Here is a 24,136-nt window from a genome sequence, read left to right on the forward strand (position 1 = left end):
TGTGTGGCGCACAAACTTATGCTTCTTTTGGTGACTCCAGGCAGGGCCACCAATGACACTCAGCCCCTAGGCCCTTATAACCCATAGGCTGAATCTATTGGATTCCAGCAGCAATGAAGGCAGCACAACCAGGTCCTCTCTCAACAAACTAAGGCCTGTGAGAGGCTGGGGGGGACATACTCACTACTGACATGTAATCTTGCGCTAAACAATGCTTTGGACTTCCCTCCATGGCATTTCTTGCTGAATCCTAGGAAATGATTATTTTCCACCCCTACCAGGCTCTAGAGGGTTAAACAATCTCAAGAGGATCTCTGAACATGAAATTTAACCATGATATAGGGCTCTGTGTTTTTTTGTTGCGTACTAAAATAGATGTTTTTGATATAAGCCATATTCTCTTTAATAAAAATAATAAAAATAAATAATAATAAAATATTTTTTGGAATTTTCTTGATGCACTTGCTCAAAAAACACAATTCATATTCAGAAATATTTGTACATTCTATTCCTTTGTGATTTGTTTGGGGTTTTTTTGTCTGTTTTTGTTTGTGTTTTTTTGTTGTTTTTTGTGTGTGTTTTGTAACTAATAATAAAATAATATTTGTAAGTGTAAAAAAACAAAGAAATGTGTTCTTTAGAAGGAGAAAGCTGGTGCTGGTGGAAGGGACTCTCCATGCAGAACATGAAGAAATATTCCCAGCTCTGACATTCAATCTGAGGAGCAAATGTTATCTGCGCAGGGGGGAGAGGGGCAGGTGGGGAGAGAAGAGAGACAGGCAGAGGAGGATGAGGAGAGAAGGGGAGAATCTTACTCAATAAAGCAGAGGGAAGATACAATGTAACAGCTCAAGGGAAAGAAAGCGAAACCTTTGGATCAGAGTTAAAGGGCTCTGCTGGAGAGGGGGGAGATGTGAGGACACGGGGGGGGGGCTGACAGGGTGACCCACTTTGGGGTACAATCAGGAGCTGTCACTTATGTGTCCTGTGCTGTGACTGCCATGCCTTCTTACTTGTCACCTCCAGGCTTGAGCTGCAGTAGATCTTCCTGTCTTCACTTATATACTTAGCAGCTCCTGTGTGGGCTGGTGGAGGGGCAGCTGCTGGTTGAGGGTCTGCTGGTGGTGGAGGGGGCTGCTGGTAGTGGTGGGGGGGCTGCTGGTAGTGGTGGAGGGGCTGCTGCTGGTGGAGGGGACTGCTGCTGGTGGAGGGGACTGCTGCTGCTGGTGGAGGGGGCTGCTGCTGGTATTGGAGGGGGCTGTCAGCATGGGCTAGAGCCAGGGGCAGAAGAGGAAGCTCACTGACAACAACGACCCCCCGTGGGACACAGCATAGAGCCTATGGAGCAAGAAACCCAGCAGGTGAGAGGGAAGCCCAGCACTGTGGGGGTTAAGGATTCTGTTTGTTTGATTATACATAGAGATTATACATGTGATGGGTATTTAGTTTTAGTATTTTGTAAGGGGTTAACCCTTTGCAATATTTTGCAGATCTGGGTGACGCTCCAAAGGGGGATTGTGACCCTGCAGCAGGGGGCATTTAAAACCAAGTACCTGCAGTGGGTTAGCACTGATGCTATTATTATTGCTATTTATTATTATCGTTATTATTATTATTGTTATGATTGATAGTAGTTGTAGTATTTTGCTAAAGCCATAGAAAGAGAGGAAGCAAATTTGGTTTGAGGATGATACCTTTACTGGGTATAACGGATTGCAAGCTTTTGAGACTATCTGGGTCTCTTCTTCAGGCATATTATCCTAGTTAGACTCAAAAGCTTGCACTCTGTTATATGTCAGTTACCCAATAAAGGAATCATCCTTACCGGATTTGCTTTCTAGTACTTTGCTTTGACTGAAGCTTGTTTTCCTCCCTTAGGGGCTTCTTGTTATGAACATGCGCTAATTGTACCTATTTTTTTTTTTTTAACTCTTCAGCAGCTGATACCGGAGGAGTTACCCCTGTTTCAGGCTCCAGGTAATACTCACCAGCCTGCCTGATAAACACCCCAATGCCACACACACCCCGGGGCAACCTCATAGGACCTTCACTACAAACTCCCAACACCCTTTGTTACAAAACAAACACTAAACAAATCCTTTATACAAAAATTGATAACCCCCAATTATTTAACCCTTTGAACACCTTTAGTGTTAATGAATAAAATTCTGTGTATATATATATATATATATATGTATATATATATATATAACTTTTCCATCTATCTGTAAGGTTTTATCGTCCGGCTTTGTTCTTCCTTCTCCCAGATATGTTATATGTGTTATATGTGTGATATCAGCGCCTCCCTTCCCCCACCTCCGCTGGGCGCCAGCTCTCGGTACATTACCTTAATATGTAATCAGAAGAGCTTTTACTAGAATGTGATCCTCTGCCAAATGTCTGTTAATCTCAGTAGGAAGCTGTATGGATTTGCCCGTCTAAATGCCCTTAAATCTCAATTTAATGGATATATTGTGATTTCACCCATTTTCTGTGTTTGACTCTTTTTTGGGGGGCTTCGCGCATGTCCTGCAGACCTGGGAGAAGATGCCGGCCTTTACATGGAGTTTATGATGAAGAGTCCCTGTTACGACGCTATCCCGACAAGCTGCAAACTGGTCGTGTTTGACACGTCCCTCCAGGTGAGTCCCAACTAAAGCCCATAACCCTCAGCCAAGCCAGATTAGAACCTGTAACGTATGTCCTGTAAGCCATAGACTTAGTTAGTCCAGGGGGCCAGCGTGTGTCTTCACAGGTTTACAGATTTAAATGGCTGATCTGGCATCCCTAGGAAACATCATCAAAGAGTATCACTGGTCACTGCGCAGGGCATACCTGCCAACATCCAGTCCTGGTGCATGAAACAGGATGGGGCCGTGATGTCATTTTTTTTTCTTGCCCCGCCCATGCCGTATGATGTATGAGTACAGTCTATGCATGCTACGCCATCACACATATGAGCACATGAGCAGTAACCTTAAACAAAGCCATTTCAGACAGACAGGAGTATTACAGTCAGGACTTGTCAAACAAAACAGGACTGTTGGCAGCTGTTATTGTGTGTAATTAATGAATAATAAAGAAAAAAGTGAAACAGACATTGATTCTAGGAACAAGTTTTATGTACTAAAAACGGGGGGATACCGGGACCCCCAAACAATGCTTGAAGGAAGCGCCAGCAGGATTTGTCTATCTGTACCCCATGAGTCGGGACTCACATCCTCTTCCCTCCCGCAGATAAAGAAAGCTTTCTTGGCTTTAGTGGCTAACGGAGTGCGAGCCGCTCCTCTCTGGGACAGCAAAAAGCACTGCTTCGTTGGTAAGTGGCAAAACGTGGCAGCGTGGACACTCTGATCCCCGTCACAGGTGGCTCCTCGGGGCCCCTGCTGACTCTTTGAGGAGGGGAGAGAGAGCGGGGAGGGGGGCTTATATACATCGTCTGATAGATTATAAGATCACGATGTTACTGTTATTTTTCTATATTGTTAAATTTAATGTTATTGTCCTCATTGTGACAGCGCTACGGAATCTGTTGGTGCTATATAAATAAATAACAACAATAATAATAATAATGATACATTATTAGAGGGGGGCCTTCGGACCCCTACAGCAAGCTAGCGGCACCCAGAATCCGGTTACCATCTGCAGGGGGAGCCACGGAACGAGAAGCCGTTATTATTTGCCTTTATGATGTCATTGTTACATGGAGCTGATACTTTGTGTCTCCCCAGGGATGCTAACGATCACCGATTTCATTAACATTCTGCACAGATATTACAAGGCCCCGCTGGTAAGCGTGTGTGTGCGTGCGTGCATGCGTGTGTGTGTTTGTGTGTGCGTGTGTGCATGCGTGTTTGTGTGTGCGTGTGTGTGCGTGTGTGTGCGCCCGCGCTAAAACCCCGTTCTTCACATACATACTCGGGGCTGGCTTGGGGTAGAAGGCAAATGGGGCAATCTCTACTAAACTGGGTCCGTTCTATTTTTACTCTTTGCAAAACACGCATGGGATAGACATACGGCTCCTGAATCTAAGACGAGACCAACGACTGATTAAGGTTTGAGTCTTTACAGCAGGAGAAACGGGCGACTAGACAGGGGGCCGAATGGGGCCGATCTGCCGGCGAATAATGTTTCTGCTATTGTCGGCCTCTACAAATATATATTGTAGCAGTTATGCAGTAAATTAGATGATGCGCTACTCATTATGTCCAGTTTACCTATTGTACTGCTCCGCGGAATATGATGGCGCTATACAAATCGATGAATAATAATTAGGTGGCTCCGCGTATCGTATCGTATGTCCGGGGGGGAGTTGGGTCTCTGTGCGCTTGGCACTGATCTGTAACGCAGGTTTTTTGTGTGTTTTCCAGGTTCAGATTTATGAGCTGGAGGAACATAAGATCGAGACCTGGAGAGGTAAAGATAAGGGGTAGATTTCAAATATCTGCAGATGTCCTCTTAGAGTTTTTCCACCCCGTAGGCACAGAAGTCCCTTAAACATTTTGTCACAATCAGCTCATCTTTTTGGGATTACATGGATGGTGTCACGACCCCCCAGTTTTTTGGGGGCATATTCACTAAATTGTCTCAACTCAATGAACGTCTCCAGCAAGACCTGACCCTATTATATCGGTAAATCAGACGACTCTAGAGACCCCCCAACATTTCAAACGGCCAAAGAGGGGTCTTTACCTCTCTAAATACGCGAATAAACGGACAAACCGACCGACGTCCGGCCCGAGTTTTTTTGGGGTAAGAAAGATCTTTTTTTCTCTAATTTCTTGTGTCTTTCAGACGTTTACTTACAAAATTCGTTCAAGCCCCTGATCCACCTGTCACCTGGAGACAGGTAAGTGAGCAGCGTGAAGGCGACCCGCCGAGGCTTCCCAGGATAGAAAGCTTGCCGTTAACTCGAAGTTTTAACTCTTTCCTTTCCAGTCTCTTCCATGCCGTGTATTCCTTAATCAAGAATAAGATCCATCGCTTGCCTGTGATGGACCCGGTGTCTGGAAATATTCTGCACATCCTGACTCACAAGCGCCTGCTGAAATTCCTGCACCTTTTCGTGAGTACGGACTAAGAGCCCCCCCCCACCCACGGCCGGAGGCTATTCACTAAGCGTGGGATTTTATCCGCCCCGGTTCGGCAGAGCTACCTGTAACAGCGCTCAAGGATCATTAAACCGCCGGCCGTCCCAGTAAAGTGGAACATTAAAGAAGTACATTAATCTTGTGTAACATTCTCCTGTATGATTATTCCTCCCCAGTAAATTATATCTCCCTTATTGTTAAGTTGCTGATTGTTGTTGATTGGTTCATTGGAGCCTATGTAAGGGGGGAGGGGCCTAGGTATATTTGAGGGGTTTCTTGAGATCACCCCTTTAATATTGCCCCCCCCGGTACCTGTATATCCTACTGGGTTCATCCGGCAGGATTTTGGGGACTGATATTACGGGAAGGTAGCGGTCGTTTAGTGAATAAGACCCTAAGTGTTTTAAACGGGACTGGTTATGATGTCATTAAGCGCGTTGTGTGACGGCCGCTCTCCCCGCGCCCGCAGGGGGACACTCTTCCCAGACCCCGTTTCATGCAGAGGACCATTCAGGAGCTGGGAATCGGGACGTTCAGAGATATCGCCGTCGTTCAGGACACGTCTACGGTTTACAGCGCCCTCGAAATCTTCGTGGAGAGGAGAGTGTCCGCCCTCCCCGTAGTGAACAAGTCGGGTGGGTGTCCCGGGGCTCAGGGGCTTCTTTAAAGCTGCTGTCCCACTTACTCTGCTGAATTCAGAAACATCATTCCTAAAACACGAATACCGAAGAGAGAGCAAAACCGGGGAGCATAGAAGGAGCAGACATGGATGGTTGGGGGTGAAGGGGTTAATCGGTCGCCCGAATGCTTTTTATATAACGTGAAGCTGCTGGGAAAACATTAAAATACGGAGCCGGATGCCGGACTTCCCGTAATAGGAGGGAAATGCAATTCATAGCGGGGTCAAGGATGAGGAGGTCTCCAAGGAGGAGGTGGGAGAGAGGGCTGGGAGGGGGGGAGAGGGCAGTAATATGAGGGTTTAACTCTTTCAGTTCCCAGAGAGGGTCTGGGAACGTCTGGGAAGATATTCAGTCTCCTTTCCCTGCTCTCTGCTGTAACTCGCTGGTTATTGTCATTACAGGGCAGGTGGTCGGACTTTATTCGCGTTTTGATGTAATTGTAAGTATGCATTTTTTTATTGCCTCTGGAATTTAATTATTAACACTCAAAAGGCACCATGTCTAGGCTTTTGCTTTGGTTTATCTCGTTTTGTTCCGATAAACTCCCTTCATCTGCAGACCTGGAGCCGCCGTTGCTGTCAGTCATGTGATATTTTGGGTGACTTTCCCGGCTCAAACACCGCACTGAGCTGATGCTTTATGGCAATGCTAATGAAGTCCGCTCCTCCGTAGACTTTCACTAGCCAGAGAGTCAAAAGGGGTGATTAAGACTGAGCCATTCTATTGTTTCCCACAGGCGGTATGATAAGGAGTCGGGGGGTTTAGTAGATCGGGCACAGATAACAGAGCGAGAATCATACAAATGGTTCAACTGAATCATCTTCAGATCAGACATTATAAATTAGCTGGGTGTATGAATTAAACATCTGTATAGCAGTGTTTTTTTATTTTAAACTCAGATTTCTGCCTTTATTCTGCTCTTATTATTATTATAACATAATAATAATAATAAATAATAATAATAATAATAATAAAAATTAAAATGTGAAACATATAAGAGTTTCCATTTAAATTGTACAGCTCTGCATAATTTGCGGGAGCTTAATAAATAATAATAATAATATTATAATAATAATAATAATCTTGGTTCTAGCATGAAATATGCCCAATAAGAGCTGTAATTTGTAGTATAGCTCCCTCTGCTGGCCATCAGACAATCTGCAGCACAATAGTCTCCTAGTCGTGTGAGGGGATCCATTAACATTACGGGTTATTCTAAGACTCGACTAACGTCTGTGGCTCTCCTGCAGCACTTGGCGGCACAGAAGGTGTATAATAATCTGGATATAAGTGTCGGCGACGCTCTGCGGCTCCGCAGCCTGAGTCTGGAGGGCGTCCTAATGTGTTACCCGCATGAAACCCTGGAGGTTGTGATTGACCGCATCGTAAGAGAACAGGTATCGTCCCCTCGTGTGTTTTTACCGGATATATACAGCGCCGTTCAAAAGTTTGGGGTCACTTAGTGATGTCCATTAAAATAACATGAAATCGATCAGAAATCCAGCGCAGACGGAGTTAATGATGTAAATGACTATTGTAGCTGGAAACGGCTCTTCGTAGGCGTACAGAGGCCCTTTATCACTCCCATCACTCCTGTGTTCCAGTGGCCGTTTATCACTCCCATCACTCCTGTGTTCCAATGGCCCTTTATCACTCCCATCACTCCTGGGTTCCAATGGCCCTTTATCACTCCCATCACTCCTGTGTTCCAATGGCCCTTTATCACTCCCATCACTCCTGTGTTCCAATGGCCCTTTATCACTCCCATCACTCCTGTGTTCCAATGGCCCTTTATCACTCCCATCACTCCTGTGTTCCAATGGCCCTTTATCACTCCCATCACTCCTGTGTTCCAATGGCCCTTTATCACTCCCATCACGAACATGTGGCTGCTCATGTATGTTTCGCACTCTTTAGACAGCAGCCTCGCTCACAGAGCTTGCATTCTAATGAATCTACATTTAATGGAATCTTCACCCAATTTCTTCCATCCCTTTTCTTACCTGCTGTTACCCGGATCACCCATCATCTGCCTCGTCTGTCCTTTAGGTGCATCGCCTGGTGCTGGTGGATGAAGAGCTCCGTCCTTGTGGGATTGTATCGCTATCGGACATTCTCCAGGCTCTGGTCTTAACCCCCGCAGGTATTGATGCACTTAATTCCTAACCCTGCGAAGGCTCTTTTCTACCTTCACCCTGCTCCTCATTCTCCTCTGTGAGGCACAGGTACGCTCCTCAGGTGTGAGAACGTGCTGTGAGAATTTGTCTGCACTGCTCGCCTCTGTATTTGCTCTGTGGACTTGGCGACTCAGAACCCTAAACCGATGCATTTTGGTCCCAAGCCGTTCCCACGTTTGACCCCAAATTCCCTGCACTTTGCACCTTGGGTTTTTTTTTCCGCCTCTCAGAATTTCACACCTGTGTATTCTGTACCTGTGTGCTTCACACCTCACAAGAGCACTCAGCGCTTCTGCGTCTACGTTTGAGCTTTTGCTTTTCTGTTCCCCAGCACGTCTCCTCGGAACCGCCGGGGTCACAGGTGCACGGCCCCGATTCACTGCCCGTGTCCGCTAAATGGCTTCAGCTTCCCTGCCCCGCACATGCGCGTCTTTTTTGTTGAGCTGTAACCATAAACAGGACACAATTTTGCTTCACAAATCAACCAGAGGCAGAATTGTGTATTTAGCGTCTGTCTGTATCCCAACTTATTCTTATTTATCAGTTTTTCATTGTAAAATAATGTAAGAATTATTATTATTATAAGTATTAATATACATATTAGTATTAGTATTATTATACATATTATTATTGTACATATTATAATTGTTATTATTACTATAAGTATTATTATTATACGTATTATTATACATATTAGTATTAGTATTATTATTATTATACGTATTATTATTGTACATATTATAATTATTATTATTACTATAAGTATTATTATTATACGTATTATTATACATATTATTATTAGTATTAGTATTATTATACGTATTATTATTATTGTACATATTATAATTATTATTATTACTATAAGTATTATTATTATACGTATTATTATACATATTATTATAATTTTTTTTTAATATTAATTATTAATAAGTGTCATTATACATATTGTTATAATTATTATTGGTATTATTATTATAAGTATTATTAATTATTATGATTATTATTAACTTTTATTTATTTTGCACAACAATCTTTTTTTTTCCTTTTTCTCTTCCCCAGTGATGAGCTCATTATTCTGCCACGATTATTATTATTATTTATTGATTGATTTATATAACGTAACGACATTATGTTCTGCTGCGCTAATAGCCTTTTTGCATCAACATTATCTGAATTCTGCTGCTTTTTATTTTTCAGTACAGAACCACTATTTCTGTTTTTTTATTTCTTTTTAGGTCTAGACCGGAATAATCTGTGATTACGGGGCAGAGAGTATAAAGCCTTCCGCAGCCGCGGAGATCTGGGGTCAAAGACCTTTATTTTGTGGGCAAAAAAGTTGCTGGAAGAACAGATGGGCTGGAAGCGTAAACCCCCCCCCGCTGACACGAGAGGAAAACATTTATCACCCTATCGATAACCCGGGTTAATATACTTTTATACCAAAGACGGATGCAAACCCCTGGCTTTCAGAATAATTGCCCCGCCGCTCCCACATACCCCTCCGACCCCAGCTGATACAGCGTTCTGGGGCACGAATGCTTGGATATGGAAACCGGTTGCCTAAATGAGGACAATTCCGTTGGTTTCCGATACTTCAACGTTTATGGTTTAGTGCCGGTAACCCCGGGAACGACCGTGTTAAATCCATTACCAAAGAGCTGCGAAAGAGAACATCCACTGGGGATTGCCGGTTTTCGTCTTTCTTTTCATCGTTATTCACCCGACTCCGTTAAATATACTCATTTTTCACTTTCACCAAAAATCATTTGGGCAAAAAGTAAATTCAAGGATCAAAGATCTTCGATTATTCCGCCCCGGTGTAATGATCACTTTCTGACAATTTTATAAGCTCCTTATTTATTGCGATGAGATTTCTGAGGCTCCGCACGCTACCCACATGGCTTCAAATACGTCGATTTCCCAAACCCCTCCTGTCGTTCATTGTTTAACCCCGTCAAATGATCCGCCGTTCACATTTGTTTTGAGGAATGCAAAGATGTCACATGACACAAAAAAGGAGCCACTGATTGGTTGTTGTCACACATGAAACATTTATTCTGTTATGTAATAATTAAACCTTCAGATTCGTGTAAGTGGAACGGCACCTTTAAAGGACACACAGGGGTGAGATAGATGAAGGTGGTTTTTTGTGGGGGGGTTTTTGTGTTTCTTTTTTTTTTACTTTTTACAAATATTTGCATTCTCTGAGAGGATCTGATGTTGTTTTGCTGTTTTTTGGTTGCTTGCGGGAAGCAGGATGTCTGAGCAGGGTGTCACTTTATGGCAAAGCTGTAAATATGGAAGCGGCTGCCTGATACTTTGTATTCACAGATGGATATTATAAAGCGCACTGTCTGGTGGCAATTGGTAAACGGGCCTGGGGTCCAGGGGGTATTAATGTTAATATTAGGGCCGATGATTAGTAGTCAGCCAAGCGGCCACCAAATGACGATAAGGGCAGTCACGGGCCGGACTCACGGACGTTTGTTACATTGTACACTCGCGTAGCCGGTAGCCGGGGGAATGTGGCGCTGTCAGCCACTGGCCCACGCTAAAGGATTTCATCATAGGCTGAGTCATGTTTTGGGCTGTGATGTCATAACCTTGAATCTCGCATCACTGCTTACACCCTTACTGGGTAGCAGGGAGGAGGCGGAAGACAGACCCCTCCACCCCCCACCCCCCCCCGCCAAGCAAAGATTGCCGGTCAATAAAACCATTTTCTACACCAGCCATGGGCTTTGACGTGAAAAATATCCGGTTTATAGATAGAGCCGCGATGAACGTCCCGATACCAACCACAAAAAACATGGAAGCTGGAATTTCCTCCGTTTCGGGTCGGTTTAGTAAATTAGATGTTTCTGGTTGTTAAAGTGCAATCGCCCGGCTTTTAGTGCTGAGAGTTTGCTGGCGCGTGGAGTCATCCCGGACGTTATCACTCTGCAGAGGGTTTGTGACTCGTGAACCGTAACACTTTCGGCACGGCCGGAATTCTGCTGATTCTGCTTTATGACGCCCCCCCCCCTGCCCCCCCCCGGCTCCCCCCCCATCTCCCTTGTAAGTTGTTCCAAATAAAATGTATCTTGCATTTCCAAGAAGTTTCTCGTTTCTTGATTACATTTCCAATTTTCTATGTCCTGCCAACCAGCAGAGAGGTTAAGAGAGAACATCAGCCCGTCAGCACCGTCAGGAATTGGCCCCAATGGAACGAAAGTGTTTGGAAGGCTCTGTAGTTACCCCCCCCCATGCTTGTTAATACCCAGATCAGGGGAAGAAAGCGGGCCAGGGATTTGGGACTGTCGGACACTGTTATATACCTCTATATAATGCACTAAATACCCCTATATAATGCACTAAATAATAAATACCCCCATATAATGCACTAAGTACCCCCATATAATGCACTAAGTACCCCCATATAATGCACTAAATAGGAAGCTATTCAGATAAGGCTGGAACTGCCACAGGCTGCCGCATTGGTCTGCGTCCATCTCCTCCACGAGCGGCTCCGCTTAGTGACTATGGGTTTAGTCGATCGCCGCCAGTTCAGCCTCACCATGGCTTTGGTTGTTTTTTAATGACTATGTCGCCGTGTGACGGGTGATGTAATTAGCTTTAATTAGCGTTCCGTACCTCGTATCATTCCGTTTCATTACAGCCCCTGTAACGGCTCTCCTGATCCAGCATTACACGCGGTGCACACGCGATGCGGGTTACTGGAAAAGCCCTGAGCACGCAGGCGGAACACCAGGGTTAATGACTGATCCGGTGGGAGATTTTCAAGAATCAGACAAAGGTTGGGACGCTCTCTCGTTTCAAGGCCCTCCTCTAAACCTGTTGACATGTATGAAGCTGCGATGGGTTGACGCTCTCCAGATGTGCTCCAGCCGTGACCGGCGCCGGGACAGGAATGTCTTGTATCTGCTGCGGTACCAAAGCCTCGAGGCTTCCCTCGTTTGGACTCCAACACAGCCCTCCTTGGCTCCTCAGCTTCCTCTTCGCCCTTCAGGTATGATATGGCCCCCCAAAAAAACCCTAATCTGGAAGGGGCGACCATGAATCCAACCAGCTGATCGCCACAGATGGGGACGGCCGTTGAGCATCGCCACGTTGAGTATCGCCCCAGGAAAGCTGCTCTTCGTCACCCCCTTCTTCCAGTATAGGCAGGAGATCTCTCTAGTTATTATTATTATTCATTGTTTTATATAGCGCCAGCATATTCCGCAGCGCTGTACAATGAGTTACGTCAACTACCTCCCGTCTCCATAGATTTTTAGGAACTTTTCTTCTCTTTTGGCGTGTTTTATTTAAAATATAGCCTGACGGATGAGTACCAAGGAGTTTAGGTGACATTTTCCTCCCATTCTAGATCCTTTTATCGGTTTTCGCCCTTCTGGTGAACGTATGTTGGGCAACTTTGGATAATGGATTAACTCTAACTATGGCCAGACCTCCGCGATGTATACATGCATATATATTTGTATATTTTTTTAGAACAGTGATTTTCTCTAATTTTTATGATTATTGTATATTATTATTGTATATAAATAAAATATAATGATAAATAATAATAATAATAATAAATAATAACAATAATAATAATTCAGTATTATCATTTTTTTTGTGACAATTTATACAGGACTTTTACCGGCCGGGGAGAACTAGAACTGACGGACTAAGACAATCCGATGCATTGCGTAAAGAGGGCTCGGCTCATGAGCTGACAATCTAGCGGAATTGCATAAAATGTTCTTAGAAAATGCCAGATTAAAAAAAACAAAACTCAGTGAATAATTTAACAAACAGAGCTTTGTGGAATGATTAGCTGCCTATACTGTGGGGTTTGGGTTTTAAACCTTGGATTGGCCTCTCGGGGACATTAATAGGTGACGCCGTCCAACATGAACGCTTCACCTTCACAGCTTTAAGTATAACTTATTGGGGAGGAATAATCATGCACAAAGTTAAGATGGCTGCTCCTGTATATATACAGTATATATATATATATATATATATATATATATATATATATAGTACTGAATAGTATAATGTAGGATTTGGGGACGCGGCACATAGTCCTAAGCATCTGCTTGCTTTCACCCGCAGCACCTCCTGGTTCTGGGATCCATGCTATGTACCTGCCACTACCTGCTTCTTCAGAGTCGCCCATTGGCCCCGACGGAGCAGAGCCGGCTCCTGGCCAGCAGTCTGTTTGCCTGCGGTATCGCCACAGGTCTCCAAAGTACGGTGGGAACCAGGTAAGACGAGACCAACGAGGACGACGGGGGTTATTACTGTATACAGCGCGGGGGGTTATATTACTGTATACAGCGCTGGGGGGGTTATTACTGTATACAGAGCTGGGGGGTTATTACTGTATACAGCGCTGGGGGGTTATATTACTGTATACAGCACTGGGGTTATATTACTTTATACAGCACCGGGGGTTATATTACTGTATACAGTGCTGGGGGTTATATTACTGTATACAGTGCTGGGGGTTATATTACTGTATACAGCGCTGGGGGGGTTATTACTGTATACAGCGCTGGGGGGTTATATTACTGTATACAGCACTGGGGTTATATTACTTTATACAGCACCGGGGGTTATATTACTGTATACAGTGCTGGGGGTTATATTACTGTATACAGTGCTGGGGGTTATATTACTGTATACAGCGCTGGGGGGGTTATTACTGTATACAGTGCTGGGGTTATTACTGTATACAGCGCTGGGGGGGTTATTACTGTATACAGAGCTGGGGGGTTATTACTGTATACAGCGCTGGGGTTATATTACTGTATACAGCGCTGGGGTTATATTACTGTATACAGCGCTGGGGGTTATATTACTGTATACAGCGCTGGGGTTATATTACTGTATACAGCGCTGGGGGTTATATTACTGTATACAGTGCTGGGGGTTATATTACTGTATACAGCGCTGGGGGGTTATATTACTGTATACAGCGCTGGGGGTTATATTACTGTATACAGCGCTGGGGGGTTATATTACTGTATACAGTGCTGGGGGTTATATTACTGTATACAGTGCTGGGGGTTATATTACTGTATACAGCGCTGGGGGTTATATTACTGTATACAGCGCTGGGGGTTATATTACTGTATACAGCGCTGGGGGTTATATTACTGTATACAGCGCTGGGGGGTTAGATTACTGTATACAGCGCTGGGGGGGTTATATTACTGTATACAGTGCTGGGGGTTATATTACTGTATACAGCGCTGGGGGTTATATTACTGTATACAGCGCTGGGGGTTATATTACTGTATACAGCGCTGGGGGTTATATTACTGTATACAGCGCTGGGGGTTATATTACTGTATACAGCGCTGGGGGTTATATTACTGTATACAGCGCTGGGGGTTATATTACTGTATACAGCGCTGGGGGTTATATTACTGTATACAGCGCTGGGGGTTATATTACTGTATACAGCGCTGGGGGTTATATTACTGTATACAGCGCTGGGGGTTATATTACACATGTCATGTATGTCCATGCGATGTTAAATGGAATCTGTAACAAGAAAAGCTGCGCATTTCTGATTTAGATTTAAAGGTCCAAAGAATGATCTCGAGCTGCAGAAAAAACCTCTGTTTATATTTTAACTTTTAAAACAATGAGTTTAATATTTTCCTCCTTTCTTGGCACGTGAGATTCTCCTCTGCCCGGGAATCTCGCTCCGGGACTCGGGGAGAGCCGCCGTGTAACGATCTGTAATATATTTCAATATAACAACATCGAGCGATAAAATAACCCTCGGCTGCCCTCCACATACAGAAATATTGGTTATGGTGCAAAAGTGGTGGAATAGAGTGATTGGCACAAATATATATATAACTATATAGCATATATTATTGTTATATACACTCTCCGGCCGTATAACTAATCCCGTCCTTATAACCCGTTATATCCTGTATATTCCTCATATTATATATTATATACTCTCCGGCCGTATAACTAATCCCGTCCTTATAACCCGTTATATCCTGTATATTCCTCATATTATATATTATATACTCTCCGGCCGTATAACTAATCCCGTCCTTATAACCCGTTATATCCTGTATATTCCTCATATTATATATTATACACTCTCCGGCCGTATAACTAATCCCGTCCTTATAACCCGCTATATCCCTGTATATTCCTCATATTATATATTATATACTCTCCGGCCGTATAACTAATCCCGTCCTTATAACCCGTTATATCCCTGTATATTCCTCATATTATATATTATATACTCTCCCCCGTATAACTAATCCTGTCCTTATAACCCGTTATATCCCTGTATATTCCTCATATTACCGTATATATTATATACTCTCCGGCCGTATAACTAATCCCGTCCTTATAACCCGTTATATCCTGTATATTCATCATATTATATATTATATACTCTCCGGCCGTATAACTAATCCCGTCCTTATAACCCGTTATATCCTGTATATTCCTCATATTATATATTATATACTCTCCCCCCGTATAACTAATCCCGTCCTTATAACCCGTTATATCCCTGTATATTCCTCATATTATATATTATATACTCTCCGGCCGTATAACTAATCCCGTCCTTATAACCCGTTATACCCTGTATATTCCTCATATTATATATTATATACTCTCCGGCCCGCATTACTAATCCCGCCCTTATAACCCGTTATATCCTGTATATTCCTCATATTATATATTATACACTCTCCGGCCGTATAACTAATCCCGTCCTTATAACCCGTTATATCCTGTATATTCCTCATATTATATATTATACACTCTCCGGCCGTATAACTAATCCCGTCCTTATAACCCGTTATATCCCTGTATATAACTCATATTATATATTATACACTCTCCGGCCATATAACTAATCCCGTCCTTCGTTCGAAAAACATGTTGATATTTTGTTGCCAGATTTCACCACTTTTTTTCCCACCGACAGGAGAAATAAAAATACCTGCGGTTTGGGCGTTTCTGTGGCCGTCCCCTCTACTGACATCTTTTTTTAATGCTTATAACTCAATTACTATTGCAGGATATACTGGATTCGGCAGACACTATGAGTCCAAAACGTCTCTGTACCCTCAGAAGAGCCCCTCGGGAAACAGGGATATTTTTTATAAAATATATTTTGCCCAATAATTAAGTCTGTTTTGGGAATATTAGAATAAAATATAAAAAAATATTTAAAATAAATAAATAAATAGATGCAGGAGCCAAATTCTCATTCTTTCACCGCAGTACAAAAAATCTTTAGTTTGTTCCTGTGGAAAGAGACATATTTATAATGTTCTAATTCTGCTGTTTTTACCCATTTTCCCCATTATTTAGGCTGCCTTTGGTACAGACTCCGACCTTCGAACTACTTATACCGGCCCTGACTCTAAGCCAGCATTTAGCGGCAGAGAGGACCCCTGGAAATGGTGAGTTTCTCGACAAACTGCCAAAGGCTTCCAGTAAACGGGTCGGTGCTGAAAACCCGACCTCTACTACCGGGGGACAGTTTCCAAAAATCTTTATCGTGGCAAAGTCCACCCAGTCCTAGGGAGGCTCGAAGGGGAGAAGCCTCTTTGACTTAAAGCTCCAAATAGGACTGTCACTCCTTAAGTGGGACACTTGGGAGCTATGACCTTTAACTAATATATCCAACAGATATTTGTATCCGTATTACCAATAAAGCAAAAAAATTCCTGACAGTCCATATTTTTGATGCCTGTAGAGGTCCCAAACATAAAAACATACGAAGTAGCGTCTTGGGGCCAACGTTGGCTTAAAGGGCACCTCTTGTAGGGGTAAGAAGCAGATTACGCATAATAAATTCCTTTTTTTTGTTGCAATAAATATAATTATCATTTTTATAACTTATACTAGACATGGCGGCCCTCAGAATGTTTTTGCTGAAGGCTCCTAAAACCCTAGAGGTAAAGAACGCCACTCGCTACGTTGTTTCCTGACAATATACTCTTTTTCCTCCTTCCAGATACTCAGGGATCCCCGTACTGCGCGGGCAAAGACTGTGACCGGCCCCTGAGCACCCAACATCTAATTACACAGGTTGGTGGGGCACGTCACGTGCAGCGGGGGCATTAATTAAAAATGACAACCTCGTAGCCCAAGAAACACAGCAAAGCTTTGACGACCTCTTTTAGCTCTCCTCTCATTATCTCTCCCCGTCTCCTTCTTTCTCCGCCTCTCTCTCTCTCTCTTTGTATTGTTATTTTACACCATCAACTTTATCTGGAAACCACAAAAATGGTCCTTGCGATGAGGTCATAGGAAAAACATCCGCGTTCTCCGTTACCCTTTAGACAATGCTGAGCCACGGGAAAAATATTGCCGTGAAAACCAACGCTGGCATCATAAAATGTCAGACGGGGACACGGAGTGCCTAAATACCGGTCATTAGGGGTACATGGGGGGGGTTGGAAAAGATCTGTCATTAAGGGTTCTCGGTTTGGAAGAGGTTGGTCAATTCAGAAATAGTGGCTGAGAGGCGATGAGACCCGTGGTTTTTGGTAGAAAAGTGCCAATGCCGCCCAATAAACATACATTGTTTGATCCATACATTGTGCTGGCCAAATAAAAAAAGGGTAAATCCATAGGTAATAGGATACATGTGCCAATATAAATAATGGAAGGAAAGGAGGGATTTGGGTGACAAAGTAGGACATTTGGGAAGGACGCTAATCTCTCTTTTTCCCACGCAGGTGTCGGGGGCCGTACTGGTGTCAGGGGTGCTGCAGATGGTCTTCGGCGTCTCCGGACTCTTGGGGTTGATCCTGAGGCGCTGCGGCCCGATGGTTAAAGCTCCTGCTCTCTTCATCATTGGACTCTCGAGTTACAAACAGGCCGCCCTGTTCTGTTCCTTCAGTTGGGTCGTCTCGTTGCTGTAGGTACCCCAACCCGCCATCGCTACCGTCAAAGCAAATCGATCATTTCAACTCGATTGGAAACCATTGTGGGCGATGACGCTGTTGGCCTCTTGGTCACGTGATCCTTGGATGGAATGGACCTCCCTTTAAATTGTCTTCATGTCCTGCAGGGTCATCTTGATAACCGGGTTATTGTCCCAGACCTTCCGCTCCTGCCACCTGCCCATCTGCCTGTGGAACAGAAAAAAGGAAGAGACGAAGCAATATATCCCAGCGATGCGCATGTTCTCGGTACGTCCGCACGTCACATGCTATCACGTACGCACGTGTTTATTGTTACTAGCAGGAATTACAGTCATGGATGTTTTTGTTGGATTTCAGATGTTCCTCCCGATTTTGTGCACGTGGGTGGTCTGCAGCGCCCTCAGGACGGTTGCGGAGCGTGAAGGGTCTGCGGGCGCCGTCAGATCAGCAGGGAACGGATCAACGTCTCTCGCAGCCAATCCTTTTATTTCTTTCGCTGTCAATGGAGGGAATTCTACGGATCCGAGCGCCTGGTTCCAGATACCTTCTCTGGGTAGGAAACGATCTTCAACTCCAGTTTGGTAATGAAGCGGAACCAAGTGCCCCCCCCCCATAGTAATATAAAGTATTTACTAATGGAGGCCTAAATCCAACACATGGTCATTCCCCAGCGCTGTATACAGTAATATAACCCCCCCAGCGCTGTATACAGTAATATAACCCCCCCAGCGCTGTATACAGTAATATAACCCCCCAGCGCTGTATACAGTAATATAACCCCCCCAGCGCTGTATACAGTAATATAACCCCCCCAGCGCTGTATACAGTAATATAACCCCCCAGCACTGTATACAGTAATATAACCCCCAGCGCTGTATACAGTAATATAACCCCCCAGCGCTGTATACAGTAATATAACCCCCCCAGCGCTGTATACAGTAATATAACCCCCCAGCTCTGTATACAGTAATATAACCCCCAGCGCTGTATACAGTAATATAACCCCCAGCGCTGTATACAGTAATATAACCCCAGCGCTGTATACAATAAAAACCTCCAGCGCTGTATACAGTAATATAACCCCAGCGCTGTATACAGTAATATAACCCCCAGCGCTGTATACAGTAATATAACCCCCCAGCGCTGTATACAGTAATATAACCCCCCCAGCGCTGTATACAGTAATATAACCCCCCAGCGCTGTATACAGTAATATAACCCCCCCAGCGCTGTATACAGTAATATAACCCCCCCAGTGCTGTATACAGTAATATAACCCCCCAGGACTGTATACAGTAATATAACCCCCAGCGCTGTATACAGTAATATAACCCCCCAGCGCTGTATACAGTAATAACCCCCCCAGCACTGTATACAGTAATATACCCCCCCAGCGCTGTATACAGTAATATAACCCCAGCGCTGTATACAGTAATATAACCCCCAGCGCTGTATACAGTAATATAACCCCCCCAGCGCTGTATACAGTAATATAACCCCCCAGCGCTGTATACAGTAATATAACCCCCCAGCGCTGTATACAGTAATATAACCCCCCAGCGCTGTATACAGTAATATAACCCCCCCAGCGCTGTATACAGTAATATAACCCCCCAGCTCTGTATACAGTAATATAACCCCCAGCGCTGTATACAGTAATATAACCCCAGCGCTGTATACAATAAAAACCTCCAGCGCTGTATACAGTAATATAACCCCAGCGCTGTATACAGTAATATAACCCCCAGCGCTGTATACAGTAATATAACCCCCAGCGCTGTATACAGTAATATAACCCCCCAGCGCTGTATACAGTAATATAACCCCCCAGCACTGTATACAGTAATATAACCCCCAGCGCTGTATACAGTAATAACCCCCCAGTGCTGTATACAGTAATATAACCCCCAGCGCTGTATACAGTAATATAACCCCAGCGCTGTATACAGTAATATAACCCCAGCGCTGTATACAGTAATATAACCCCCAGCGCTGTATACAGTAATATAACCCCCAGCGCTGTATACAGTAATATAACCCCCAGCGCTGCATACAGTAATATAACCCCCCAGCGCTGTATACAGTAATATAACCCCAGTGCTGTATACAGTAATATAACCCCCCAGCGCTGTATACAGTAATATAACCCCCCAGCGCTGTATACAGTAATATAACCCCCCCAGCGCTGTATACAGTAATATAACCCCAGCGCTGTATACAGTAATATAACCCCAGCGCTGTATACAGTACTATAAACCCCCGCCATTGTATACAGTAATATAACCCCCAGCGCTGTATACAGTAATATAACCCCCAGCGCTGTATACAGTAATATAACCCCCAGCGCTGTATACAGTAATATAACCCCCAGCGCTGTATACAGTAATATAACCCCCCAGCGCTGTATACAGTAATAACCCCCAACACTGTATACAGTAATATAACCCCCAGCACTGTATACAGTAATATAACCCCAGCGCTGTATACAGTAATATACCCCCAGCGCTGTATACAGTAATATAACCCCCAGCGCTGTATACAGTAATATACCCCCAGCGCTGTATACAGTAATATAACCCCCAGCGCTGTATACAGTAATATAACCCCCCAGCGCTGTATATAATAATATAACCCCCCAGCGCTGTATACAGTAATATAACCCCCCCAGCGCTGTATACAGTAATATAACCCCCCAGCGCTGTATACAGTAATATAACCTCCAGCGCTGTATACAGTAATATAACCCCCAGCGCTGTATACAGTAATATAACCCCCAGCGCTGTATACAATAATATAACCCCCAGCGCTGTATACAGTAATATAACCCCCAGCGCTGTATACAGTAATATAACCCCCCAGCTCTGTATACAGTAATATAACCCCCAGCGCTGTATACAGTAATATAACCCCAGCGCTGTATACAATAAAAACCTCCAGCGCTGTATACAGTAATATAACCCCAGCGCTGTATACAGTAATATAACCCCCAGCGCTGTATACAGTAATATAACCCCCAGCGCTGTATACAGTAATATAACCCCCCAGCGCTGTATACAGTAATATAACCCCCCAGCACTGTATACAGTAATATAACCCCCAGCGCTGTATACAGTAATAACCCCCCAGTGCTGTATACAGTAATATAACCCCCAGCGCTGTATACAGTAATATAACCCCAGCGCTGTATACAGTAATATAACCCCAGCGCTGTATACAGTAATATAACCCCCAGCGCTGTATACAGTAATATAACCCCCAGCGCTGTATACAGTAATATAACCCCCAGCGCTGCATACAGTAATATAACCCCCCAGCGCTGTATACAGTAATATAACCCCAGTGCTGTATACAGTAATATAACCCCCCAGCGCTGTATACAGTAATATAACCCCCCAGCGCTGTATACAGTAATATAACCCCCCCAGCGCTGTATACAGTAATATAACCCCAGCGCTGTATACAGTAATATAACCCCAGCGCTGTATACAGTACTATAAACCCCCGCCATTGTATACAGTAATATAACCCCCAGCGCTGTATACAGTAATATAACCCCCAGCGCTGTATACAGTAATATAACCCCCAGCGCTGTATACAGTAATATAACCCCCAGCGCTGTATACAGTAATATAACCCCCCAGCGCTGTATACAGTAATAACCCCCAACACTGTATACAGTAATATAACCCCCAGCACTGTATACAGTAATATAACCCCAGCGCTGTATACAGTAATATACCCCCAGCGCTGTATACAGTAATATAACCCCCAGCGCTGTATACAGTAATATACCCCCAGCGCTGTATACAGTAATATAACCCCCAGCGCTGTATACAGTAATATAACCCCCCAGCGCTGTATATAATAATATAACCCCCCAGCGCTGTATACAGTAATATAACCCCCCCAGCGCTGTATACAGTAATATAACCCCCCAGCGCTGTATACAGTAATATAACCTCCAGCGCTGTATACAGTAATATAACCCCCAGCGCTGTATACAGTAATATAACCCCCAGCGCTGTATACAATAATATAACCCCCAGCGCTGTATACAGTAATATAACCCCCAGCGCTGTATACAGTAATATAACCCCATTTATCTGCATCCCTGTAGCCGCCGTTGCTGTCAGTCATGTGATATTTTGGGTGACTTTCCCGGCTCACTGAGCTGATGCTTTCTGGCAATGGAAAGTCCGTTCCTCCATAGTATTTTCTTTAGTCAGAGTGTCTGACTGCGTGATTAAGACTAAGCCATTCTATTTTTATGTCTAGTGTTGGTCTAGTAGATTAGACTCAGGTTACAAAGTATCAAGTGTTCAAAGCTGTATCCGAATAACAAAGGCCGGTTCTTTATTCTCTGCAATCTCTGTGTAAGAAAATAAAACCTTACTGTGGCATCAGTCATAACGGCTGGCTGGGAGTTGTCAGAGTTGTAACAGCCACTGACCCGGCTCTTTTATTCCCTTTTCGTGCAGGTGGCTGGGGTTGGCCGCAGTTCACCCCTCTGTCCGTCAGCGTGGGGGTAGCAATGGCCCTGACCTCCAGTCTCACCTCTTTCGGATGTTACCTCCTATGCGATCGGATGGTGAGATGCCCCTCGGTCCCCTCCCAAGCCTGCAATCGGGGGATTTGCATGGAGGGCGTCGGGAATGTTCTGTCCGGATTGCTAGGAAGTGTTTGCGGCGCCGGCTCCAGCATTCCCAACATCGGCATGGCGGGAATCACACAGGTATCCCCACAACCCCCCCCCCCCCAAAAAAATTATTATATATACAGGATAAGTTATACATTCTCATAAACATACATTAACTGTTTGTTAACTGTATTCCGAGCCAGCGTGACTTCCTGACATAAGATAGAAATGATGTCACATTGGTTCGTATTGATGATGTCATTTTGTTGGATTTGTTTTTGTAGGTGGGATCCCGCCACCCTGTACAGCTCTGTGCCCTGCTGATGGTGGCCCTCGGCTGCTCTCCTAAACTGGTGGGATTACTGATGGATATTCCTTTCGCCGTCCATGGTTAGCGACAAATGATATTTTTGTAAAAAATAAATAAAAAATGTCTCCACCTAAAAATAAAAATACCCACAGCCTACAAAAAACCCGTGAAATTAAGGAAAATTTGGATTTTAACCTCATGATATGCCTGAGCTTCTCCTGCCAGCCTGTCTTACATGAGTCGGCCATCTTTGTGTTTGGTGTCTGCAGGAGCCGTCCTGTGCCTGACCTACTCCATGGCGCTGGGCGGTGGGATCTCCTATTTTCAGTACGCCGACATAGACTCCGGGAGGAACGTCTTCATCGTGGGGTTCACCACGTTTATTGCACTGCTGGTCCCTCGGTGGCTGCAGGCCGCCCCAGGAATATTGTTAACCGGTGAGGATCCCGTTATCAAACCCCTATCGGCCCCTTCTTCTGTTCCACAGAGCTGACATTGTTCATTATTCCCCCCCAGGATGGCCGCCGCTTGACCTCCTCCTGATGGGACTTTTATGTGTCCCTATTTTCTTGGGTGGATTATCATCTTTCCTTCTGGATAACACCGTTTCAGGTGAGATGAGCCACTAAGCCATTAATGTATCTACCGTATATATATATATATATAGCTCCATGTAACTGTACCGGAAACCATACCTCCCAAGTGTCCCGAGTTTTGGACGCAGTCATGCCGAGCTGCCCCGCTGTCCTCTATTCTTAAAGGATGGCTGGTCTTCGCTGGCCCTGGTTCCGGATGTAATTTTTGCTGCGATAGGCATTCGAAAAATATCTTCTCTTTCCACACAGGATCGCTGCGGGAGCGAGGTTTGCTATCGGGTCTCGCATTTGGGAATCCTGTGCCACCACGGGATCAGGCGGAGGAGCTGACACACGCCTATGGGCTCCCATTCCACCATTATTGCCTCTTCCCAGCTGTGTACCCCTGCAACCAGCTTTGCCCCCGACCTTTAGAAAGACTCGACCCGGCAGAGGGCGAAGAAGACAAACTCCTGAAGACAGCGTTACCGGTGACCGGCGCGGAGCGTGGATGAACTCTGCACCCAGACTCTTTCACCTTAAAAAAAGCAGTTTTTCCACTAAGATGAGCAGTCCGGCACTGAAATAGTTTAGGAAGGACTTTCTATGTATATATATATAATTATATTGGGGTCACTTCCATGTTTTTGAAAGAAAAGCATGTTTTGCAAATTAAAATAACATTAAATGGCTATAATGTTATAAATGGCCCTTTATCACTCCCATCACTCCTGTGTTCCAA

General features: G+C 44.4%; 2 protein-coding genes across 2 annotated transcripts; both read left to right on the forward strand.

Moving 5' to 3' along the window:
- The first annotated feature begins 1,964 nt into the window (after positions 1-1,964).
- On the forward strand, positions 1,965-9,205 carry LOC149281257 (5'-AMP-activated protein kinase subunit gamma-3-like). Its single transcript, XM_089499446.1, has 12 exons — positions 1,965-1,977; positions 2,536-2,642; positions 3,238-3,319; positions 3,732-3,790; positions 4,371-4,416; positions 4,795-4,849; positions 4,939-5,065; positions 5,560-5,725; positions 6,172-6,209; positions 7,021-7,167; positions 7,820-7,913; positions 9,183-9,205. Exons 2-12 carry the CDS (start codon positions 2,562-2,564, stop codon positions 9,203-9,205), a joined length of 918 nt encoding a protein of 305 aa, XP_089355572.1. The 5' UTR covers positions 1,965-1,977; positions 2,536-2,561.
- Positions 9,206-11,793: 2,588 nt separating this feature from the next.
- Positions 11,794-23,909, forward strand: LOC149281258 (solute carrier family 23 member 3-like). The gene is made up of 12 exons (XM_089499468.1): positions 11,794-11,956; positions 13,054-13,205; positions 16,325-16,400; positions 16,958-17,031; positions 17,685-17,866; positions 18,020-18,140; positions 18,231-18,426; positions 22,352-22,605; positions 22,794-22,899; positions 23,089-23,256; positions 23,336-23,431; positions 23,665-23,909. Exons 1-12 carry the CDS (start codon positions 11,794-11,796, stop codon positions 23,907-23,909), a joined length of 1,833 nt encoding a protein of 610 aa, XP_089355594.1.
- Positions 23,910-24,136: the final 227 nt, after the last annotated feature.

Source organism: Sceloporus occidentalis, unplaced genomic scaffold (assembly GCF_023333645.1).
Source record: "Sceloporus occidentalis isolate IW3139 unplaced genomic scaffold, rSceOcc1.0.p SCAF_136, whole genome shotgun sequence".
Taxonomy (NCBI): Eukaryota; Metazoa; Chordata; class Lepidosauria; order Squamata; family Phrynosomatidae; genus Sceloporus; species Sceloporus occidentalis.